This window comes from Balaenoptera musculus, chromosome 2 (assembly GCF_009873245.2).
Source record: "Balaenoptera musculus isolate JJ_BM4_2016_0621 chromosome 2, mBalMus1.pri.v3, whole genome shotgun sequence".
Lineage (NCBI taxonomy): Eukaryota > Metazoa > Chordata > Mammalia > Artiodactyla > Balaenopteridae > Balaenoptera > Balaenoptera musculus.
In genome coordinates this window covers 76,155,285-76,177,313 of record NC_045786.1, presented here as the reverse complement: position 1 = coordinate 76,177,313, position 22,029 = coordinate 76,155,285, and the positions used below count along the sequence as shown (strand labels likewise).

The window sequence follows — 22,029 nt, the reverse complement described above, 5'->3', positions numbered from 1 at the left end:
GGAAACCAATTAAGCCTATATCATTTTGGAGTTTGTAGGATGATGATAATATCTAGATAATAATAAAAATATCTAACACTGACAGAGGCTTACTATGTGCCAGACATCTTCCTTTACCTGCCTTTTACCCTTGAGATTCAGAGAGATTAAATAGCTTGCTCATAATCAACACAGCCTAGTAGGTGTTGGAACCTGTGTATGTGCGTGTGCACCTGTGTAGGTATATACATGTGTGTGCACACTCTGTGTGTGTGTGTGTGTGTGTGTGTGTGTGTGTGATGTGGTGCAGGAGAAAAGCCCTTCCTTTTCTCTGCAAAACTGTGCTGTGGCTCAGATCCAGCCTACCAGACAAGATTATTGAGCATCACAGACTAAGATTACCTGCCGGGTGTGAGTTACACTTTGATGTCTATGCAAATGCCAGCTGTTTTCAGCCAGTCCAAGTGGCCTGAAGTCAAAGGGTTACCTTTCTCTGGAGGCCCTCGGATTCCCATCAGTGTTGTGGATTGCCAGCTAAGAGAGCTACGTGCTGGGATGGCTTGGTTTCTCTTTGGCCAGCATGACTGGCGATGAGCTTTGAAGGTTTATTGCAAAGTTGGCCATGTGTCAGGCCACGTCTCACCCTGGGGTCCCTGGAGTCAAAGCTTGCCCCGAGGAGATTGAGGATGAAGAAGGATCTTGAAACCAAATCACATGGCTGAAAGAACTGGGGTTGTTTAGTGCAGAAGAAAGGAGGTTCAAGCCTGTGAAGAGTAAAGGGAATTCTGTTGCAGTCCCCGAGGGCACCCTGGGTCCATTAGGTAGGAGTTGTGAGGAAGAACTTATAAGTTCATTATCAGGAAGCTAGAGGTGTCAGGTAGCAAAATGGGGTACCTCAGAGGGAGGCAGAGGTGTGTGTGGAAGTGCTGATGTGTCCCAAATGTGCTCTCACCTGTACATGGAAAATGTTACCCTCAGTCTGGGTGTGCACCTGCCAGGTACACTGTTGGGTGAGGGGGTTCCTTCGTAGGCTGGCAGGTTGGCATTCAAAGGTCTTTTACAATCATATCCAACCCTGGGCTTCTTGGATGCAGGGTACTTTTGCTCAGAAGCTGCCCTGTGGACCAGTGCAGATCTGTGACCCTGCAAACCAGGTTGCAGGGTGTATTAGTTTGCTAGGGTTGCTGCAAAAATGTACCACAAGCCAGGTGGCTTAAGCAGCAGCAATGTATTGTCTCACGGTTGTGGAGACCGGAAGTCCAAAATCAAGGTGTCAGCAGGATTGGTTCCTTAGGGGGGCTGTGAGGGAAGGGTCTGTTCCAGGCCCTTCTCCTTCGCATGCTCACATGGTGTTCTTCCTGTATGTGTGTCTGTCTCCCAATTTCCCCGTTATATAAGGACACCAGTTATTTGGGATTAGGACCCACCCTAATGACCTCATTTTAACTTCTGTAACCTCTATAAAGACCCTATTTTCAAATAAAGTCACGTTCTGAGGTGCTAGGGGTTAGGACTTCAACATAATACATTTTAGGGGGACACAATTCAACCCATAACAGGGACAAGCAGTGCTCTCCTGAGTGCAGTTGGCTGTGGGCCGGGCACTCTGGGTGCTGCTTTGGCCCTCTGGGGTTTTGTTGTTGTTGTTGTTTTAATGGTAGGATCAGTTCTGTCTGGAAAATGTCACAGTAGGACCAGGCTGTGACAATAGGGTGAAATAAACATCATGTGGCGTTAAGTACATTGTCATTGTTGTGCAACCATCACCACCATTCATCTCCAGAATTTTTTCATCTTTTCGAACTGAAACTCCATACCCATTAAAGGATAACTCAGCCCCTGGCAACCGCCATTCTGCTCTCTGTCTCTATGAATTTGACTACTCCAGGGACCTCATGTAAGTGGAAGCATATTGGATTTGTCCTTCTGTGCCTGCCTTATTTCACTTAGCATAATGTCCTCAAGTTTCCTCCATGTTGTAGCATGTGTCAGAATTCTCTTCCTTTATAAGGCTGTAGAATATTGTGTTCTATGTGCGTACCATATTTTATTCATTCATGCATTGATGGACATTTGGGATGTTTCTGCCTTTTGGCTGTTGTCAATAATGCTGCTGTGAACATGGGTATATAGACTTTTAAAAAAATGTTGTGATTAAACTTGTACGTGTCTGTTATAGGAAAAGCCAACACAGAGTCAAGTAGAAAGCACCCTCCTACCCCATCACCACTGTGTATAGTTTGGCCTCTATCCTTCTAGCTGTATTTTGGCCCATGGATGTGAAATCAGATCGTTCTGTACTGTCACGGAACATGAGCCATTTCAAAAAATGTTTGAACTCTGTGAAACTATTCAGTAGTTTCCTAAACAAGGAAAACATAAAACATGAGCAGTGAGGTGATGAGTGCCTGTGATGGGCCAGGCAAAGGCTGGTCTTACCCCAGCGTCCCCTGTGAGATTGGTACCATCATCACCATTGCTAAGTAGGGGAAAGAGGCTCTGAGAAGCCCCAGGTCATCCGGCTGCTCCAAATGCAGGTTCATAACAGGCCTCTTCTCTCGTCTCCCTTAGGCAAATGTCTGCAGACTACGGCTGACCGTACCTCCTGAAAGTCCAGTGTCTGAGCCAAGTGAAAAGAAGGTGGAAAGAAGAGAGAAGGTAAGCCATCTCTGAAGCGAAGCCCTGGCCAGTTCCCGTCTTTGTACTCTTTTATTTTAACCCCTTTTCCTGCCATCCTCCATCCAGGCTATTCACAGAGCCTGCATGTCAGCAGCTGTGTGATGAAAGGCCCTCTTGAACTTGCCCCCCGTCTGCCATCTTCCCAGAAGTCAGGCTGCTTTGCTGCCTCCTGTCCCTGCTCTTGCTTCTTGGTGAATGCAGGCTCCGTGTGGCCTTGAGGCTCCAGGAGTGCTGGCCTTAGTGACAGGTGCTGTGGCTGGGAACGTGTTTTTCCTGAAAGAGCCTCATCCCGTTGAGTCCAAGGGCCCACTGTGAGCTGCCGGCGGGGCCTGAGCCTCTCCCTGTGGCTGGAGCCGGAGGCCCCGCTCACATGGTGGAGGGGTTGCCTGGAGAGGTGCAGCCCAGCGGCAGCTCTGGCGCGGCAAGGGCACCCGGCTGCAGGGAGGAGGAATTGCTCAGGCGTTTTGGTGCCAGCTGCTGTGCTACACGCTGGGCCGCAGAGATAACTCTGACCTTGGCCTTGCCTTGAGAAACTCGTCATTTTGCAGGTGAGACAGACGTATAAATAAACCAAGAGGACGTGATCGTTCGAGTGTTAGGCTCCAGAAGTGTAAGCAGGGCTCTGGGAACATGGAGAATTGGGCCATATCAAAGGACCCAGAAGCCTGTTTGAAAGGGCTCTCACTGGTAAAAATGGAAAAATTTCAACATTAAAAAGAATTAATGACAGGGATGAGCCCTGGCACATTGAATAATAAAAAAAACCTCAAGGGTTTATAGTAATAATCAGAGAGAGAGATTCAGAGAGAGATTATAGAAGGGAAAGCTCTTCTTTATATGACATCGGCTGATAAATTTAGAAAATCTCTGCTTTGTAACCCCCAGGTCAGGTCATCAATGAATGCAAACACTAATTGGTGGAAGATTACTGTGGAGCAGTATATTCATGTGAGCTCAAGAGTATTACCTCACTGATCACTTACTGACTCTAAAGGTACAATATGCCACAATATGGTAGCCAGTAGTTCTACCAGGTGATCTGATTCAGCATTACCAATAGTGGGCAGCCTGGTATTATGTGACTTCTGATGTGATACAGTTCAGAAGTAAACAGTGTTACCAGTAATATTCACGCCAAACTTGTTTAATTGAATCTAGTAATAAGGACACAGAAAAAGCCAAAATGTAGGACTGTCTACAAAAAATTAGCCAGGCTCCCTTAATAAATTCAATGTTATTTAAGAAAAATGAGAATCTATTGGAGATAAAAGGGACTAGAGAGACTTAATATCATTATCATGAATTAAACCTTAATTAAATCCTGGATCCAAAAAAAGTCTATAGAAGATATATTGGGATAACTGTACAGTTTTGAATATGAACCCATATATTACATATTATTGAATAAATAGTACTTTTCTTACTTGTGATAACGGTACATTGGTTACGCAGTTTATTCTTCCAGCTTCTCTGTACCTTTGAACATTCTCCAAAGAAAAAGTTTGGGGGTAAAAGCTCATAACCAAAGAGAGCGGGAGTGGTCAGGCTTTGGCTGATGCCCAGGGGCCTGTGTTGCTGGGGGAAGGGGTCCCCTTCTGCCCTCACCAATCCCCTCCCTGTCCTTCCTTTCAAAGCTGATAGATTGGTCAGAGAAGTGGCCCTGGGCTGTGTCCAGGGGTTAATGGGCAGCTTAGCACATGGGGAATCAGAACGAGTGCTTGCTGGAGAAAGGGGCCCAGGCTGGGGTGAGTGACAGGACAAGGGCCCCGTATGCATGGTAGAGACAGTGGGAAATTTGGTCTTTGGGAGTTAGGCCCGAGCTGCACGCCTGGGGAGGTGTTGGTGAGGGGCTTCTGGGTGCTGACACTGGGACAGTGGGTGCTGTGAGGCACCGGAGGGCATGTCACTGCACTAGAATAGTCAAGTACTCCCGAAGGAAGAGGCAATGTGTTCTATGCCACAGGTGCATTGGTAACCACGTTGTGTACCGATTTGCCTATTGGTCTTGAACAGCGCTTTTCAAACTTTTAAAAGCAATTAGACCCTCCTTTTTTTTTTTTGTTTTTTTTTTTTTTTGATCAAAACGTCATCCTGAAGCAGAACGTAATCCAGGTGAAAGTGGCGCTGGTGGGGGACAAAGTCCTTCCAGTCTCCCTGCACCCTACACCCTCCTGCCTGGGAACTCAAGGGGCGTGCGGAGAAATGCTGGGGGAGAGGATGCGCCAGGATGCTTCTTCGACTGGGTGGACCAGGTGTGCAGCCTGAGTGCCCACCTCTGATGCATCAGTGACTCACTGCAGAAGAACTGGGGTAGAGAGGAGGAGGGTGCGGCTGGCTGTTACCCCAGAGCCGAAGTCCTTGGGTGGTGGCCGCACTTGAAGGTCCTGGTGGTAACTGTGAGGCTGTTCTGGGTGATTTCGTCACCATGTCCTAGACAGGTGCCTGGTCTTGAGTCATTGGGAGCCAGAGGCAGGCAAGGAGGCCCTGGGGGTGCCAGCTCCTCTGATGTGCCTTCGGTGTGCCTGCCCCTCTCTGTGACATCATACGTAGCCCACAAAATTGCAAGATGCCGGGAACACTGGTGAAGTGACTTTGGTTCCTTTGGAGGGGTCTGTGGCGTGCAAAGGCAGGGTTTGGAGCTCGCTCGGATGTAGAAGCTGTTAAGTGGCCCAGAGTGGGTTGCTGATAAAGCGAAACTTCTCAGAGGATTTCCAGGGCCCTGTTAGAGCTTCAGCCGGCTGAGGGCAGGACGGGGCCTTGTTCTTTTTCACAGTCATGGAGGATGCTTAGTGTCTTTTGAGGACCTACGGATGCCATGGGGCAGCCGGCCACACGCAGACACCACTGCCAGCTGGGCCATTCTGTCTACTGGCCCCAAATCATCAGGAAGAGGAATTACTCGCAGTGGAGGGGGGGAAGGGTGTAGCAGGTGGTACAGGTTGCCCAGCTTCAGGATGGGGTGTTTGGAGGCTTCTGGAGGTAATCACAACAGAGGCAGCGTCTTTCTCTGGAGTCATGGGTTCCTCGGGTGGATGTGGACGGCTTCCTGCTCCTAAGGCAGATGCCCAGGTGCCTGCTCCTCTTCGTCTTTCTCTTAAGGAAGATCCCACCTGCCCCGAGACTGCTTTCCCCAGTCCCCGGATGGCTCCCAGACACTTTGTTTCTCTGCTATTAGTTTCCTCATCTTTCAAGTAGGCACATTAAAGCCTAGCTGCAAAGAGTAACTGAGCTAGTATATGCAAAGGTCCCACCACAGTGTCTGGCCTGGAACACCGATTAGAGAGGCGATGACTTAGTGCCAAATCGCTTCCCCTTGTTTGTCAAACCCAGTGGCCCTGGTTCTTCGCTTTTCTCCCCTGTCCCCCCTGGAGAAGTCATTCTCCTTCCTGAAAGTGCCCGTCCTGCATCTCCTCCTCCCTCTCGGGCTGTGCCTGCTGCATCTTTTCTGATGTTATGATGTCCCCCTCTGAGCATCCCTCTGCCAACACACCTGGGCCTCGCCTCCTCGCTCTGCACAAACCTTACCTCAGAGAACTCCTCCGTACACAGGTTGGCCTCTTTGGGGGGGATGCACACCCCGTACATCAGCTTTGCTCTCCCGAGTCCCCGTCCTACTGGTGGCTGAGTTGGTGTTCAGTGTTCTCTGCATGGTGTTACTTTTATGGACAGATATTTTATTTCTGTATTACCATTATTTTAGTATTTAAAAGTATGACGTCTGGATCATTTATGAGTCTCTGCCCAGCCACTCTCAGTTTATCCAAGTCTCCTCATCCTTCAAGGCCCTACTGAAGGCCCGCTTTCCCAAGACCTTCCTGGACTGCCTGTGCTTGGGTGATTATCCCCTCTCTTGAGCTACAGGATACCTCAGGCTCCCCTCTCCCTTAGCACCTAGCCATCTGCTGCTAAGCACTCCACATATCTATACATACATATTCCTGCAACATCCGTGTACAACATGTACATATATACACACACATAAAAATGTGCAGTCTTTTAATTTTGCCCGTAGTTGGCGCTTAGTGCGTGACTGTGGATTATGATGATTCAGTTTTGTATTAGTTTCCTTGGGCTGCCATAAAAAAGTTGCACAAACTGGGGGGCTTAAACAACAGAAATTTATGGTGTCCCAGTCTTGGAGGCTAAAAGTCCGGGATCAAGGTATCAGCAGGGCCTTGCTCTCTCTGAGGGCTGCAGGGAAGAATCCTTCCTTGCCTCTTTCAGCTTCTGGCGGCTCTTGGCAACCCCTGGCTGTGGCAGCATCACTCCAGCTTTACATGCTGTTCTCCCTGTGTATGTTTGTCTCTGAATCCAATTTGTCCTCTCTTTGTAAGGACACTAGTCATATAGGATTAGGTCTTAACTCCAATCACCTCTTCTTAACTTGACCCTGTCTCCAAATAAGGCCAAATTCTGAGGTACTGGGGATGGGGGCTCCAACATGCTCTCTATTTGCAGGACACAGTTCAACCCATGATAAGTTTCTTTGTGGAATATTCTCACCTTAAATTGTATTAACAACTCGGGCAAATGAGCGATGGACTTTTATTTGTATATTAAACGTCATTAATTATATGGAAGAGGAAATGCTGATTAGTTTGTAGACACAGATTTCGTGTTGAGGGATTGATGACATGTTTATTAAATTGTTGAACATTAAAATTAAAATTGGTAGTAGATAATTTTGAAATTAAACCTCTATCATTTTCAAAGAACTTTGTGAATGTGTGTATCCATGTTCCTATCCAAATCTATGTGCAAATATTCTTATGCACACACAGATACACACATACACAGAGAAGTAAGACATAGAACCAACACCAGCTATTAAACCTTTATCGTGTTGAATCAGGGTCTCACTGCATAGTTGAATTTTAGAGAATACGATCTGAGCTCTGCCCATTCTGAGGCTGTGTGATGGTGAGGTGTTTCCAAAGTGACAAAGTAGCTTGAAGTGGATAATATTTTAATTAGCTATTAACATCCTTCTGTCATAGATGTCCTTTAGTGACTTGTGTTTTTAAAGAAGTTGTTTCTCTCTCGACCTTTGAGAACCCTGTGTGAGGGAGAGTGGATATATGTGTATGTATGAAAAGTCGGGGGCTTTCCTAGCCCAGTAAAATGGTTAAAAGGAAACCCTTGCCATTCGGTTTTATAGTCCTCTTTCCCTTAAAAGCCCCGGATGAATAAGCCTGCTGAGTTCTCATCCTTGGTGTGACTGTTTATACAACATCACGGGCTGTTGCCAGATGAGGGAGTGCGCTGCCGTGATTCAGATGGGCCTGGAGCTGCCCTGGCGATAGCGTGTAGGACTCTGTGTGCCTCTCAGAGATAGCAGCCCCTGGAGGGCAAAGAGGCCTGGGCTCTAGTCCTGGCTGCCTGATCACGCGAGGTCGTGGTCGGGCCGCTCAAGTCATCTCCAGGGGCCTCAGTTTCCTCTTCTAGCAAATGGAAATGTTAGCCCGGAGCCAGCATTTCCCCACATTTCTTTAGTTCTAGAACTCTATTCAAACGAATATGTATGACAGCGCCATCTGTAGAACGGTGAAAGTGCAGTGGCTCTGGTTTAACATAAGGTCAGGGCCGCGTCGGCTGCCCCAACGGTGCTCCCGCCCCACAACCTCACTGGACACTGAGGAGGGGCCGGGAGATTGCGCACCAAGCTCTTGCATTTTCCTAGCAGAGAGACCAAGGCCAGTTCAGGGGTGAGCGTTTCACTGTCAGAGTAAATCTGGTGACTGTGATGGGAATAGCAAAAGGATCCAAGAGGAGAGAGGTGGACAGACAGGCGGAAGCATCCAGACAGATGTGGAGAATTTAGTAGGAAATCAGACGCTTGGAAATGTAAAGCCACCACGGCTAACAATAGAACCTGTCAGTTATCTGCTAGTATGCCCAGCAGTGCACTAGATGATTTATGTATATTATTCCATGTATTCCTTAAAACAAGCTTCTGAAATTGGTGGTATTATCCCCATTTTACTGTTCAGGACCCTGAAACAGTGAAGTAAGTCACTTGCACAGGGCCACACAGCTAGTAGTAGTAGCAGTTCTGTCTCAGATCTGTGCCCCGGCCCTGTCGTCATGGTGATGTCAACTTGCACACTTCCTCCTATCAGGAAAGTCTGTTGTATCAGTCAAGGTAACTTACCTAAGGTGTGTACTATACCCCTGGGTTCCAGAAAAGAACTGATCCTGCCACCTCCCCCAAGATATTCTTCTCCTTCTCTTTTTCCTGGAGTGTTTAGGCCTAAGCAGCTATTGTCTGCTTAGAATGGAGTAATATCTTTATGATACTACTTAGAGATATCTTTATAGATAGAGTGTATCTTTAGAGTAGTATAAAGAGTAATATCTCTAAGATATTAGTATAGAGTATAGAGTAATATCTTTAAGAGGTTACTCTTATAAGGATACTATCATTAGAACTACATTCTCTTGCGGGATTTCTGCGTGGCTAGAATTTTTCTTTCCCTTCTCATCTTTAAGCATTCTAAGTGATCCGTCTTTTTCCAAGCATGAGTTTATTTAGGCAGTGGTCTCTATTCCGTCTGTGAGATAGTCAGAAATAACAAGTATCTCAATAAGCCAAAGGTCTCCATTTCTCTGAGGAGACAGGGTTCCCCTCCCCTCCCTATTTCCCTCCCAGGCTGTGGAAGAGCCCCTTAGGCTCAGCTGTAGCGTTCATTTTTGTCACAATCGGGCAAAACAAAGTCAAGCATGAGTAATGACCAGGAACCATAATTTGCTACGATGGACACACAGGTCAGACAGTTCAGAGCACATTCCTGAAAGTCACCTCCTCTGCCTACAAGATGGATAGGATGCCCGGAGGCGCAGCACTTAGAGTCCCCAGGTCAGCCGCCACCCTCTGGCTGCAAGAAGAGGTCCAAAACAAAAAGTTTTGGAAATAACTTGGCTTACAGTTTTCAAGTCAGTCAATCCATGTTATGGTCCATCTAAGTCATATTGGCAGCTGGACGTGTGACCAGCTGCCTGTCCTAGCCTCTGGGGTCAGGGGCTGGCTGTGGCGGTCTACCAACATCAATTTGGATTTTTGGAAAACTGTGTTTCTGGTATTATTCTCTAAGAACCCTTCTTGACCACGGGATTTTCTTCCTTTGCACAGATCAGTGTCTAGGATGACCACATACTCTAAATATTCTGGCCTAGGCACAACTCCAAATATTCTCTCTCTTCTTGCCTTCAAAATGTACTTATTGAGCATCTATTAATACTAAGTATCGGGGATATAGCGGTGACTACGGCAGATACAGTCACTGCCTCTATAGAGCTTATCTCATTGTAAGATCTTATATTCTGACTTAGGGTTTGGAAAATATGGTCATCTGTCACTGGATTCATACCCCAGCTCTCCCTCAGCAGTAAAATTCTTGCAGCAGGAGTTCAGGCTGAGTTACTTTTCTGTAGTTTTTCTTTTCTAAGGCACTTGCCACCAAGTGTATCTTTAGGGAAAACAGCCATAGCATGAGCCTGTAAGTCAGTGTTAAGCTGTGCCTACATCCCAGGGAACAGTTTCACTGAGACATTCTCTATATAGTTTACTGATGATGCCTGTTGTTAATTCTGCTGCATTGCACGGAGGGCTCTGGGATGCCCTTTCAGTTGATTGTTTCCTTTCCCCTTCTTTGGCAATAACTTTTTCATTCCGTGCATTTATTAGGGCTTTTGTTTGCAAGGCGATTTTACCTACTATTGTTTCATGCCCAGGAGGCTTTTAATAGGCCTAGTGTACATTTTTTAAAATTTGATTTTTTTTAATACAGAGCAGCATTATAAAGAGGTTTAAAAAACTTTTAGTTATGGAGAATTTCAAACATAACAAAAGGAGAATTTTGTTTGTCACCCAGCTGACAACCCTCAGCCTATAGTCAGTCCTGCCCCGTCTCCACCCCTGTCCACTTCCTCCACCCTGTATCCCAGATATCATAAATAGTTTAAGCATATTTCTCTAAAAGATAAAGATTATCTCTTAATATAATCACAATGCTATTATCATGCCTAAAAATTAATGTTTATCTTATGGGGAGATTATTTTAAAGGACACGAGAGGAGAAAAATTTAGCTACAAACACAGTGCCAAACGTGTCAGCTCTTTTCATTTTCTTCTGGGTTTTCCAGTTTTTGACCAAAAGTATACTGACCTTTCATAAAAATGATAGCAGTCTCAGCTCCTTTGCAACTTTTTCTGGATATAGATTTTACGATTGGGACAAATATCATCTCCCTGTCCCTCCATCTAAGAGGAACAAAGGAAGTTCTCTTCAGGGGACCATATTTACATATTCTTCTGGGTAATTCCCCAGAACCGCTTCCAGCTTCTGAAGCTCCCTATTCATTCAGCAAATATTCATTGAGAAACTCCTTAAGTGGTGATCACTGTTAGGGGCCAGGGATTATGGTGGAAAAGAAGACAGACAAGACTCTAGACCTTTTGGAACTTCCAGTTGATAGGGGAGCAGGCCTTACGTATATTAACGATGCTGATAGTCACCCCATTGTGATTGTGGTAAGTGTTGTGGCGACCTGACGGTCTGAAGGGTCAGTGAAGATGACCTTGAGGGAAGGACATTTCAGCTCAGCAGTGGGCTCTGCATGCAGAGGGAATAACCTGTGTAAATGCCTGAGGCAAGAAGGAGGTTGGCTGATAAAGGAACAGAGAGGAGGTGGTGGGGGCCAGGGAGATGGATGCCAGGAGTCTGGAGAAGAGCCTCCCATCCCGGGCCCGTCTCCTCCCAATGGCCCTGGACCTGAGGGCCCGGCTCTTGGCTCCCCTAACCCTGAGGTCTGTGGGCTGCAGGGACATGTGTGTTCCAATTCCTCTCCTCTTAGCTATGCTGAAGGCTTTCTGGTTAAGGAAGGGGCCTAGATTTGGAAAGACACACACAGGCACTTGAATGCTACCACCTTGGAAGAAAGAGTAATGTTTACACAGTAGGGTTACTGTGAGGATTAAATATTGTATAATAAAATGGCTAGGCAACAAATATTTTCCCCTTCTCTTTCTTTATAACCATCCGTTCCCTTTCCCTGTCCTCACGCTGCCTCAGGAATCCTGTCCTTGTGGGACGGCCCATGCTGGTGGCCCTGCCTCTGAGCAGAGCCCTGTGCTGGGCCCTTCCCTGTGGGTCTGTCATTTAGACCCTGACCTTGTAATAATTTTTTAGTTTTCATTTTTTGACAATTAAAATAAAAATGATCAATTCAAAGATAATGCCTGTTATTTCAAACTAATTAAAAAGTAGAATACAGAAGAGCATAAAGGGAAGAGTGAAATCCCATTTCACTGAGGAAACTATCATTAACGGTGTGGAGTCCATCTTTCTAGGTGTTTTACATACTCAAACACACACTTCTAAAACAAAAAGTGGGAATATGAAATTTACTATTTTTTTTACTTAACAGAACTTTGGTATCTTTCCACGTGCATAATTTTCAGATCCACGACCTCTAGGGTGGTGTTTCACAGACTGTGTTGTCCTTGGCACGTTTGTATTTGTCTCCATCAGTGATGGTCCTCATCTCCCCACGTGGGCAGGGAGGCAGAGTCCTCTGTATCCGGCCACCTGAGCATTTTCCTGTAAGCCAGGCCACCTGCGAAAACCTTTGCTTTGCAGAAATGCATTTCCTCAAAGCCTTAGGCCGACATCAGCTTGTTTTTCAGGAACTGGGTGGAGTTGGTGACAGAAAGAGCATGCTTTGGTTTCCTGGTATGTGGGGAGTTTCATTAGAGCTTTTCCTCTTCCTAATTAAATGTGTAGTAAATAAAGCAGGGATATCTAATCCCAGCTTCGCACTCCACTGAGAGCCATTTAACCCCCCACTCACCCAAACTTAGGTACCAACTTCAAGAGTTGCCTCAGTGCCCGTGGGACCCAGATATGAGGGGCTCAAGTGGAAGCATTTTCCAACAGCAAATGCGGAGTGTCCCACTCCTCATGTTTTCTCTCTTAACAGGTTTGTACAGAAGAGTGGGAAGCAATGGATGTTTCGTTTTCTTAATTTTTTTAAAAAAAGCTCACATTGTAAACAAACCATACACAAGGGTATAAAGAAAAAATTGAAGTCATCATGACCTCCAGCATCCCTGCCCCTCCCCACTGTCCCCTCCTTAGACATCGTTAATGATTAATAATTTGTCTGGTAACTTTGCTTTACTTTTACAAACTTTGACTAAATGGGATCATAAAGTACTTACTATTCTGCTGCAAATGAATGATTTTAAAATGCAAATTGTAGTTTTATATGTCAAAGATGTTTTGCAAGTGCATGGAAAGAATTTATGCAAAGGTGGTTTTAAAATTAGTGTGAGAACAGAGTTGCCATAATGGAATTCAGCCTTCTGTGGCATTGTCCCAAGGAAGATTAGATGTACGCTGGTTTTTCTCTGAAGTCTCACTGTCTCATCTTGAGTTTTTCCTGTCCCTTCCCTTCCATATTGTGAAGGCCTACTCTGTGCCTCTACGTGTAACAAAGCCTGCACTGTGGGGAGGTGTCCTTAGTGTCAGACAGAATTGGGCTTGAATCTAGATGTGTGACCATAAGGGAGAGACTTAACCTCTCTGAACTTCAGTTTTCTCAGCTATAAAGTGGACAGGACAGTCACCATGTCACGGTGTCGTTGTGAAGATTAAACGTGTAAGGAACATTTCTAGCTTATAGTAGGTGCTCAACAAATCTTAGTTTCTCTTCCTCCTGCTTCTTGAGCCTTCAGTCTATGAAGATGTGTTAGGACTTGGACATGTTCCCCACTTCCCAAAGGTATTTGCACTTCAGCACTGATCAGAGCTTTAACTGAGAGAGTTAAGGAGCAGAAGATTCTTTTGGGGTGAAGGTATGCCACCTCTGCCTGGCTTTTCAGAAATATTTCATGAATGGTCACAACAGGTGACCCCACCCCCTTTCCTCAGAACTGGCTCCAGGGTCAGCCCTAACCTCAGAGGACAATCTGGCTGCCAGATGGCTGCCAAAATTCTTCCCTTGCATATCTCAACCTCATGCATTTCAGGCCACACATTTAATGATGAGGATGAAGTCATACAGAGGAACCGGTATAAAGAGAAAAACAGTATTACCAAGAATGCGAGATTTTAGACACTCACTCTTGTTATCAGGGATGGCGCACGTCCACCTGGCACCTTTGTGAGAATTAAGTAAAGGCACCTTCTCTGGGAAGATAGGGCCCTGCAGATGTACTACGAGGTAAAGGAACAGAGCTTCGGTAGAAATTAGGGAAAGGTGCTTTTCCTCCAGGGTAAAGGCAGGCTCAGCCCAGGCCAGGTGTGACTTGGCGAGCAGAGGCCAGGCTGGATTTCTACTGGCTGCTCTCCCCACTGCCAGGCACCCTAGTGCTGGGTACAACCTGCATAACCGTATACAGTGGGCCCATGATGACAGCTGTCTCTACGAGGCCTAAAGAGTCATTATTCTTTTCTCTCTTTCTACCCTCTTTTAGTATCGTGACCTGAGCAATGATGAACCCACCATGAAACTCCCTCAGGGTGTTGTCTATGGTGTGGTGCGAAGATCAGATCAAAACCAGCAGAAAGAAATGGTGGTGTATGGGTGGACCACCAATCAGCTGAAAGAAGAGATGAACTACATCAAAGATGTGAGTTGTTTAAGGATTTTTTTTTTTCTGGTTTATACACTTCTTGTAGCATGTAAGAGGGTGGAGTTGGAAGCATTGATATGAATGTAATAAGGCATTTTGAAACAATTCTAAGTGTTATCATTGTGGATGGAAATGTGGCTACAGATCTTCATGGTAATAGGAAAAGCGCAGATGTAATTCTGCAGTGAGGTATAGAGTGAATTTCTAGATGTTACTAAGTAGGGATACTCAGGAGACCAAATGGCTTCTTTCTTCCATGTATGATAAGTAGGCTCTTAAGTAGTTTTGCTTATTACATTGAACACTCCTAATGTACGAGTTTGGACAACTGTATAAATTTGGATGCTTTTTACTGCAAGTAACAGAAAAGCCAACTTGAAAAGGAAATTTGTCTCATGTGGGGATAACTCTAGGGGTAGGTGGGCTCCAAGCAGGCCTCTCCAAGCTCCAGTTCTACTTCTCTGAGTTTCCCTTGGTTCTTTTCTCCTTCAGCCTCATGCTCATGGCAACATCTAAAAATATGATGGTGTCTGGAGGAGGAAAAGAGGACAGTCATCTCTGGTTACTCTTTAGAGACCCTCCATTAGACTTCCCCTTGTTTCTCATTGGCCAGAACCCAGGTCACGTGCCCATTCCCAAATCCATCACTGCCAAGGGGAATAGGGTGACTATTGCTGGTTCAGACCAATTGGTTAGGTTGAAATGGATGGTGGGAAGTCAACCACGATAGACATTGTCCAACCCAGGCCAATTAATACAATTTTTTTGTAATTAATATTATTATTATTTTTTTTTTGCCACGCTGCGCGGCTTGTGGGATCTTAGTTCCCTGACCAGGGATTGAATATTACGTTTCTTTTAAACTATATGTTCTATTGAGAAATTTTGGAAAATGTAAACATGTATGAAGAAGAAAACAAAATCACCCGTAATTCTACGATTCAACCAGAACAGTTGTTAACATTTTGGAGCATTTCTTTGTAATTTTTTCATTTCTTTTTTATCTATCTATCTATATCTATCTGCTTACCTACCTGTCCCTCCATCCATCCATCCATCCATCCATCCATCCATCCATCCATCCATCCATCCATCATCTCCATTCCTTTTTGGTCCACCCAGTGTCTCCCTAGATTGACCAGTGCCTTTGTGACCCAAACCAGAGTGATTAGATAGAGAGGCAATGAGCTGCACCAAAACACTGGCCTGTGGACTAGAAAGTGAGAAACAGGGGCAGCATGGGCAATAGAGTCCCCATAGATCTTGGATCAAGGTCTAGCTCTTTGGCCCAGACAAACTTTTGCCCTGTCTGGGCTTCAGTTTTCTCATGTATAGATTGTGGGGTCTGGGAAGGGACCCTTAAGGTCAAAACTAGTTCTTTGTGCCCCGTTTTATTTGGTTGTGTTTGCGAATAAGACATAAACACATGTTGTCAGCTTTTGTTTGAATTTTTGAGAAGAACATCTCTTATCAAATATCAAAAATAATAAATGTGCATTTCTTAATGTGTCTCGAAAGATTTGGATACTTGTATAATTTTAGGGAATAAAAAAAGATAATAAATGCTTAGCAGAGAAAATGAAGAAAAGCCAGAAGAGCCATACTCCTACACAAACATGCAGAAGGTGTGTGACAACCACCAGCCTCAGAGCCCCAGTCATCCAACCCCCAAAGATCAGTTTTAACCATTCACAGTATCCCATTCCTAATTTTCCTATGTAGGAACAGCTTGCACCTTCCTAGTTTCCTGTATTTTTCTCATGGAAATGCTTAGGCCTTCCTCACTGAAATGCCCCAAATAACATGGCACCACCACTTCAGAGATAAACCTTCTAAACAGATTGGAGAGTTGTAGATTGCCCAAGACAAGATAGTACGTTCAGGCTGTCAGGTGCCCAGGTCACAGGGGAGTAACTGACCTGAATTTCCAAACCGCCACTGTGATCTGCAACTTAAAATTAATTTCCAGGTAAACACCTTCTATAGCTGGTTTCAGACCTATCACTCGCTCCTCATTCCTGAGTGTATTTATGGGTTTGTGTGCCCTCCCTTGCTTGTGGGTGACTCTGGCTTAGTTGGCTTCCCGCAGTATTTGCCAATGGGAGCAACACCCAGCTCCACCCACTTCCCAGTGGTGAGCAGCCCAAGAGCTAGCTCAGCACCACAGATGAGAGCCATTCTGCCTGCCCAGAATGAAAAGTTGTGCTTTTGGCTCATTTCGCCAAAATGTTTGTAGTCAATGACAAGAAAGTAGTCTTTATTACTAGAATTCATCTGGGGAGGGCGTGGTGTCTTGACTTGCCCTCTCCTTCCTGCCCTGGAATCTCCACCAATATCCAGTCACTCCTAATAAACATGCAGTCAGTTTAAAACAACGTGCTAGTTGTGCAAGTACAGCTTCAAAATTAGGTCCCCTCATGCTGTGCCCTACACACCCATCAAACCAAACTGCTGCCTTTGAGCCTTTCCTGTGATAGAAGTTCCAGAGCATTCTGGAGAGGGCTCCCTTGAGGCTTCCTGTTCTATTCGAGGATCCCTGAGTTCTTCATCCTCCTAGGGGCACCAGAAGAAGGGGGAAGACAGAGACTATTTGTTAGGTTTTTTGTTTTTATTGAAAATATATTTAAGGCCCCGTTACTCCTCTGGAAGTTGTACTATAGAGAAATTTAAACAGAGTTTGTATAAACGGGTGTTTGGTGGATCACCTGACTTATATTTAGTGCCTTGTGTATTGTTGGTGATTACTGAGGAACTGAATTTCACTTTTACGGGCTCTCTAAGCTCATACTTTCCTGCCTCATATTCCAAACATTTATTTGTTCTTTGGCAGTCAGGGCAGAGATAGGGAAAATTAGAGGTGGCTTTTGCTTTTTGGTGTTTTGGTCCTCCTAGCCATGTGTTTAGAAAGTCAACTTGTTCAACATTTCCTACTTGTAAAAACATGTGATAGGAAAAGGGGAAAATCTGGCCTGAATATGGTTTTAAGGGTGGTAGGTGAATTTCAGTAAACAAATCTTTCTTTAGAGCATGTTATATGTATAATTAATAGTTATCAATAATTATATATAATCACAATATGCATTTATTATTATTATTATCATCAATATTATTTGGATAATTCCATCAGCTTCTAATTAGATTGATCTTCTTTCTTAATATCCCAATTGTCCTGTTCTTAAGATTGTTTTTTTTGAATATACAAATCAGTTTTCACTGCAAAGTAAAGGAGCTGTTACAGTGGAGGATTACTGGACTGAATGTCAATATATGACATAGTATGAGTGTGTTTCAGGTTTGGTAATTGCAATCATTGTTGCTTTTGTTGTGGTCATCCATGTACAATGCTTCGTGTCAGTCTATTTATCTCTTGTAGAAATAAAATACAGTTTGTGTGTGTGAAAAAAAAAAAGATTGTTTTTTTGTGGGGCCCTTCTCTCATTAGGGTTTCTTAAATGTTTCAGAAATCTCACTTGAAAATATTGTAGCATGATCTCTAAATAGCATCTTTGTGGGCTGCAGGTAAGAGCCACTTTGGAAAATGTAAGGAAGCGAATGTACGGAGACTATGATGAAATGAGACAGAAGATTCGACAGCTCACCCAGGAACTGTCAGTAAGTCAAATGTGGAGGGATGCTAGAGCTTAGAACTCCCTCTCAGTTGCTACTGCGTGAAGATATTTGAGTTTATGATGTTCCTTATGATGGAATCATATTTTAAATGAACCGAGGGAATTTTATCACAGAATGAAGTTTATTATTTACAGGACAATTTTTGTGGCGATAGTAATCTTTACATTCAAAGCATTCCCTCCAAAATCAGGAATAAGATGAGGAAGCCAGCTACCGCTATTATTATTTAACATTGTACTGGAGACCCTAGCCAATGGAATTAAACAAGAGAAATAAATTAAACAAGAGAAATAAATAGTTTTTAGAGGTATAAAAACTGGACAGGTAGATGTAAAACTATCACTGTTTACAAACTATATGGTGATATACCCAGAAAGCTCAAGTGGACCAATAAAAAAAACTACTATAAACAATAAAAGAATTCTGTAAGATAGCAGGGTAAAAGATTAATGGACACATGTTAGGTTTCAATATACAAAAAAACAACCAGTTAGAGGAAATAACAACAACAAAAACTAACGAGGTATCTGGAAGTAGACTTTAACAAGTAGAAGGATATGCCATGTACTTAGAAAGGAAGATTCAACATCATAAGATGTTAATACCGTTCAAGTTAATATACAAATTTAATATAACCCAATAAAAATACCAACAGATTTTTATGTTGTTTTTTACAACTGGACTAGGTGGTTCCATGGTATACAGAAAATAAATATGAAGAGTTGAAATTCTGGGGAAAAAAAGGCAATGAAGGAGACTATCCCTCTTAATATTACAAGAAATTGAGAAAGCCTCAGTGATTAAAACAGTATATAGTGGGCTTCCCTGGTGGCGCAGTGGTTGAGAGTCTGCCTGCCAGTGCAGGGGACACGGGTTCGAGCCCTGGTCTGGGAAGATCCCACATGCCGCGGAGCAACTAGGCCTGTGAGCCACAACTACTGAGCCTGCGCGTCTGGAGCCTGTGCTCCGCAACGGGAGAGGCCGCGATGGTGAGAGGCCCACGCACCACGATGAAGAGTGGCCCCCACTTGCCACGGCTGGAGAGGGCCCTCGCACAGAAATGAAGACCCAACACAGCCATAAATAAATAAATAAATAAATACCCCCCCCCAAAAAAAGAAATTCTTTAAAAAAAAAATAACAGTATATAGTATTGGCACATAAATGAATAGACATCAATGAAAAAAAGCCCAGAAATGTACCCCCAATATATGATAAATGTGGCATCTGAAATGAAGGGAGGAAAATGGACCAGTCAGTATATGGTGTTGGTACAGACTTACACCTGGGTAAATTCTGAATAGATCAAAGATGCTAAAAAATGAAACTTGCAAGTGCCAGAAGAAAATATGTGTGAATTCTTTTATACTCTTGGGGTGGGGAAGGCAGTTTCTTCCTATGACGTGCAATCCCAAAATCACAAAAGGAAAAGTTGATAACTTTGACTACATTAAAATGAAGACTAGTGCTGACAAAAACATCAAAGTCAAATGACGAGCTGGGAAAAATTATTTGCCTTCATATTATAGATAATAGGCTAATATCCTGAGTATTTAAAGAGTGCCCATGAGTCAAGAGGAAAAAGGCCACAACTCATAAAAATAGGCAAAATATTTTTGACAGATAGCTTATAGTAAAGGAAAGATGAAGAGCTCTTAAATGTATGATGAGATGCTTGGCCTCATTCTCAATAAGAGAAATTCAGATTAAAATGGTCCTGAGATGCTATTTTCACCTAACAGACTGGCAGAACTGCAAAAGTGGGACAAGATGCTGTATTAGCTGTGCTGTGGAGGAACAGGAAGATTGCTGCTTGGAATGTCGTTTGCATTACTCTTAGGGAGAACAATTCGCAGTATCTACCCAAATTACAAATGGCTACATCCTTTGACTCAGCAAGCTTCTTTCTAAGAATTTATTCTGTAGATAAAGTCTCACATATGTGAGATGACGTATATATGAACTTAGTTGTTAAGCATTGTTTGTAATAGTAAAAAGATTGGAAGCCTACACGTCCATTAAGAAGGAGAAAGTAAAATAAATTACATCTCTATAATACACAGAGTTGTAAAAAAAAAAAAAAAAAAGAATGAGTAAGCTCTTCAAAAAGAGATACAGAAAAATTTCAAAGATATAGAGTAAGTGGTAAAAAAAAGCAAGACATAGGAAAATATCATATGTAGTGTGCTACCATTTATGTAAACCAGGAGGGGAAAATAAATATATCTAGACTGTTTTGTGTGTGTACCCAAAGTTACTAGAAGGATCATCAAGAAAGTAATTAACAGTGATTCCTACTTGAGGTGCAGAGAGGGCAAGGTGGTAACTGAGCAGATGGGACAGGAGTGAACGGGAGATTTATTTTAGTGTATACCTTTTCTACTTTTAAAATGTTTGAACTCTATGAATCTATTACCTACTAAAAATTAAAGAAAAAATAAGCTTCCTCTGGTTTAACCTAGCTAACGCATATGGGAGAAAACATTAAAAAAATATTTGTGATTAATAACCTTGAAGCAAAAAAATCTGTTTTGTATGATATACTTGCCATAAAAGTTAACATCTGCAGAGAACAGAAATATAGATCAGTGGAACAGGATAGAAAGCCCAGAGATAAACCCACACACCTATGGTCAACTAATCTATGACAAAGGAGGCAAGGATATACGATGGAGAAAAGACAGCCTCTTCAATAAGTGGTGCTGGGAAAACTGGACAGCTACATGTAAAAGAATGAAATTAGAACACTCCCTAACACCACACACAAAAATAAACTCAAAATGGATTAAAGACCTAAATGTAAGACTGGACACTATAAAACTCTTAGAGGAAAACATAGGAAGAACACTCTGACATAAATCACAGCAAGATCTTTTTTGATCCACCTCCTAGAGTAATGGAAATAAAAAGAAAAATAAACAAATGGGACCTAATGAAACTTAAAAGCTTTTGCACAGCAAAGGAAACTATAAACAAGACAAAAAGACAACCCTCAGAATGGGAGGAAATATTTGCAAACAAATCAACGGACAAAGGATTAATCTCCAAAATATATAAACAGCTCATGCAGCTCAATATTAAAAAAACAAGCAACCCAATCAAAAAATGGGCAGAAGACCTAAATAGACATTTCTCCAAAGAAGACATACAGATGGCCAAGAGGCACATGAAAAGCTGCTCAACATCACTAATTATTAGAGAAATGCAAATCAAAACTACAAGGAGGTGTCACCTCACACCAGTTAGAATGGGCATCATCAGAAAATCTACAAACAACAAATGCTGGAGAGGTTGTGGAGAAAATGGAACCCTCTTGCACTGTTGGTGGGAATGTAAATTGATACAGCCACTATGGAGATCAGTATGGCGGTTCCTTAAAAAACTAAAAATAGGGCTTCCCTAGTGGCGCCGTGGTTGAGGGTCTGCCTCCCGGTGCGGGAGACGCGGGTTCGAGCCCTGGTCTGGGAGGATCCCGCGTGCCGCGGAGCGACTGGGCCCGTGAGCCACAACTACTGAGCCTGTGTGTCTGGAGCCTGTGCTCCACAACAAGAGAGGCCGCAACAGTGAGAGGCCCGCGCACCGCGATGAAGAGTGGCCCCCGCTCGCCGCAACTAGAGAAAGCCCTCACACAGAAACGAAGACCCAACACAACCAGAAATAAATAATAAATAAATTAAAAAAATAAATAAATAAATAAACTAAAAATAGAACCACCATATGACCCAGTCATCCCACTACTGGGCATATACCCAGAGGAAACCATAATTCAAAAAGACACATGCACCCCAATGTTCATTGCAGCACTATTTACAATAGCCAGGACATGAAAGCAACCTAAATGCCTATTGACAGACGAATGGATAAAGAAGATGTGGTACATATATACAATGGAATATTACTCAGCCATAAAAAGGAATGAAATTGGGTTGTTTATAGAGACGTGGATGGACCTAGAGTCTGTCATACAGAGTGAAGTAAGTCAGAGAAAAACAAATATTGTATATTAGCACATATATGTGGAATCTAGAAAAATGGTACAGATGAACTGGTTTGCAAGGCAGAAATTGAGACACATGTAGAGAGCAAACGTATGGACACCAAGGGGG

At 43.6% G+C, this 22,029-nt stretch overlaps 1 protein-coding gene across 4 annotated transcripts in view; it reads left to right on the top strand.

Annotated features, from left to right (window-relative positions):
• LOC118889687 (myocardial zonula adherens protein) overlaps nucleotides 1–22,029 on the top strand; it is a 100,451-nt gene that overhangs the window by 8,423 nt on the left and 69,999 nt on the right. For all 4 annotated transcript variants that reach the window (XM_036841705.1, XM_036841707.1, XM_036841706.1 and 1 more), the window contains exons 2-4: nucleotides 2,551–2,637; nucleotides 14,135–14,290; nucleotides 17,813–17,905. In XM_036841705.1, coding sequence (XP_036697600.1) covers nucleotides 2,551–2,637; nucleotides 14,135–14,290; nucleotides 17,813–17,905 — 336 coding nt within the window. The remainder of the gene's footprint in view (nucleotides 1–2,550; nucleotides 2,638–14,134; nucleotides 14,291–17,812; nucleotides 17,906–22,029) is intronic.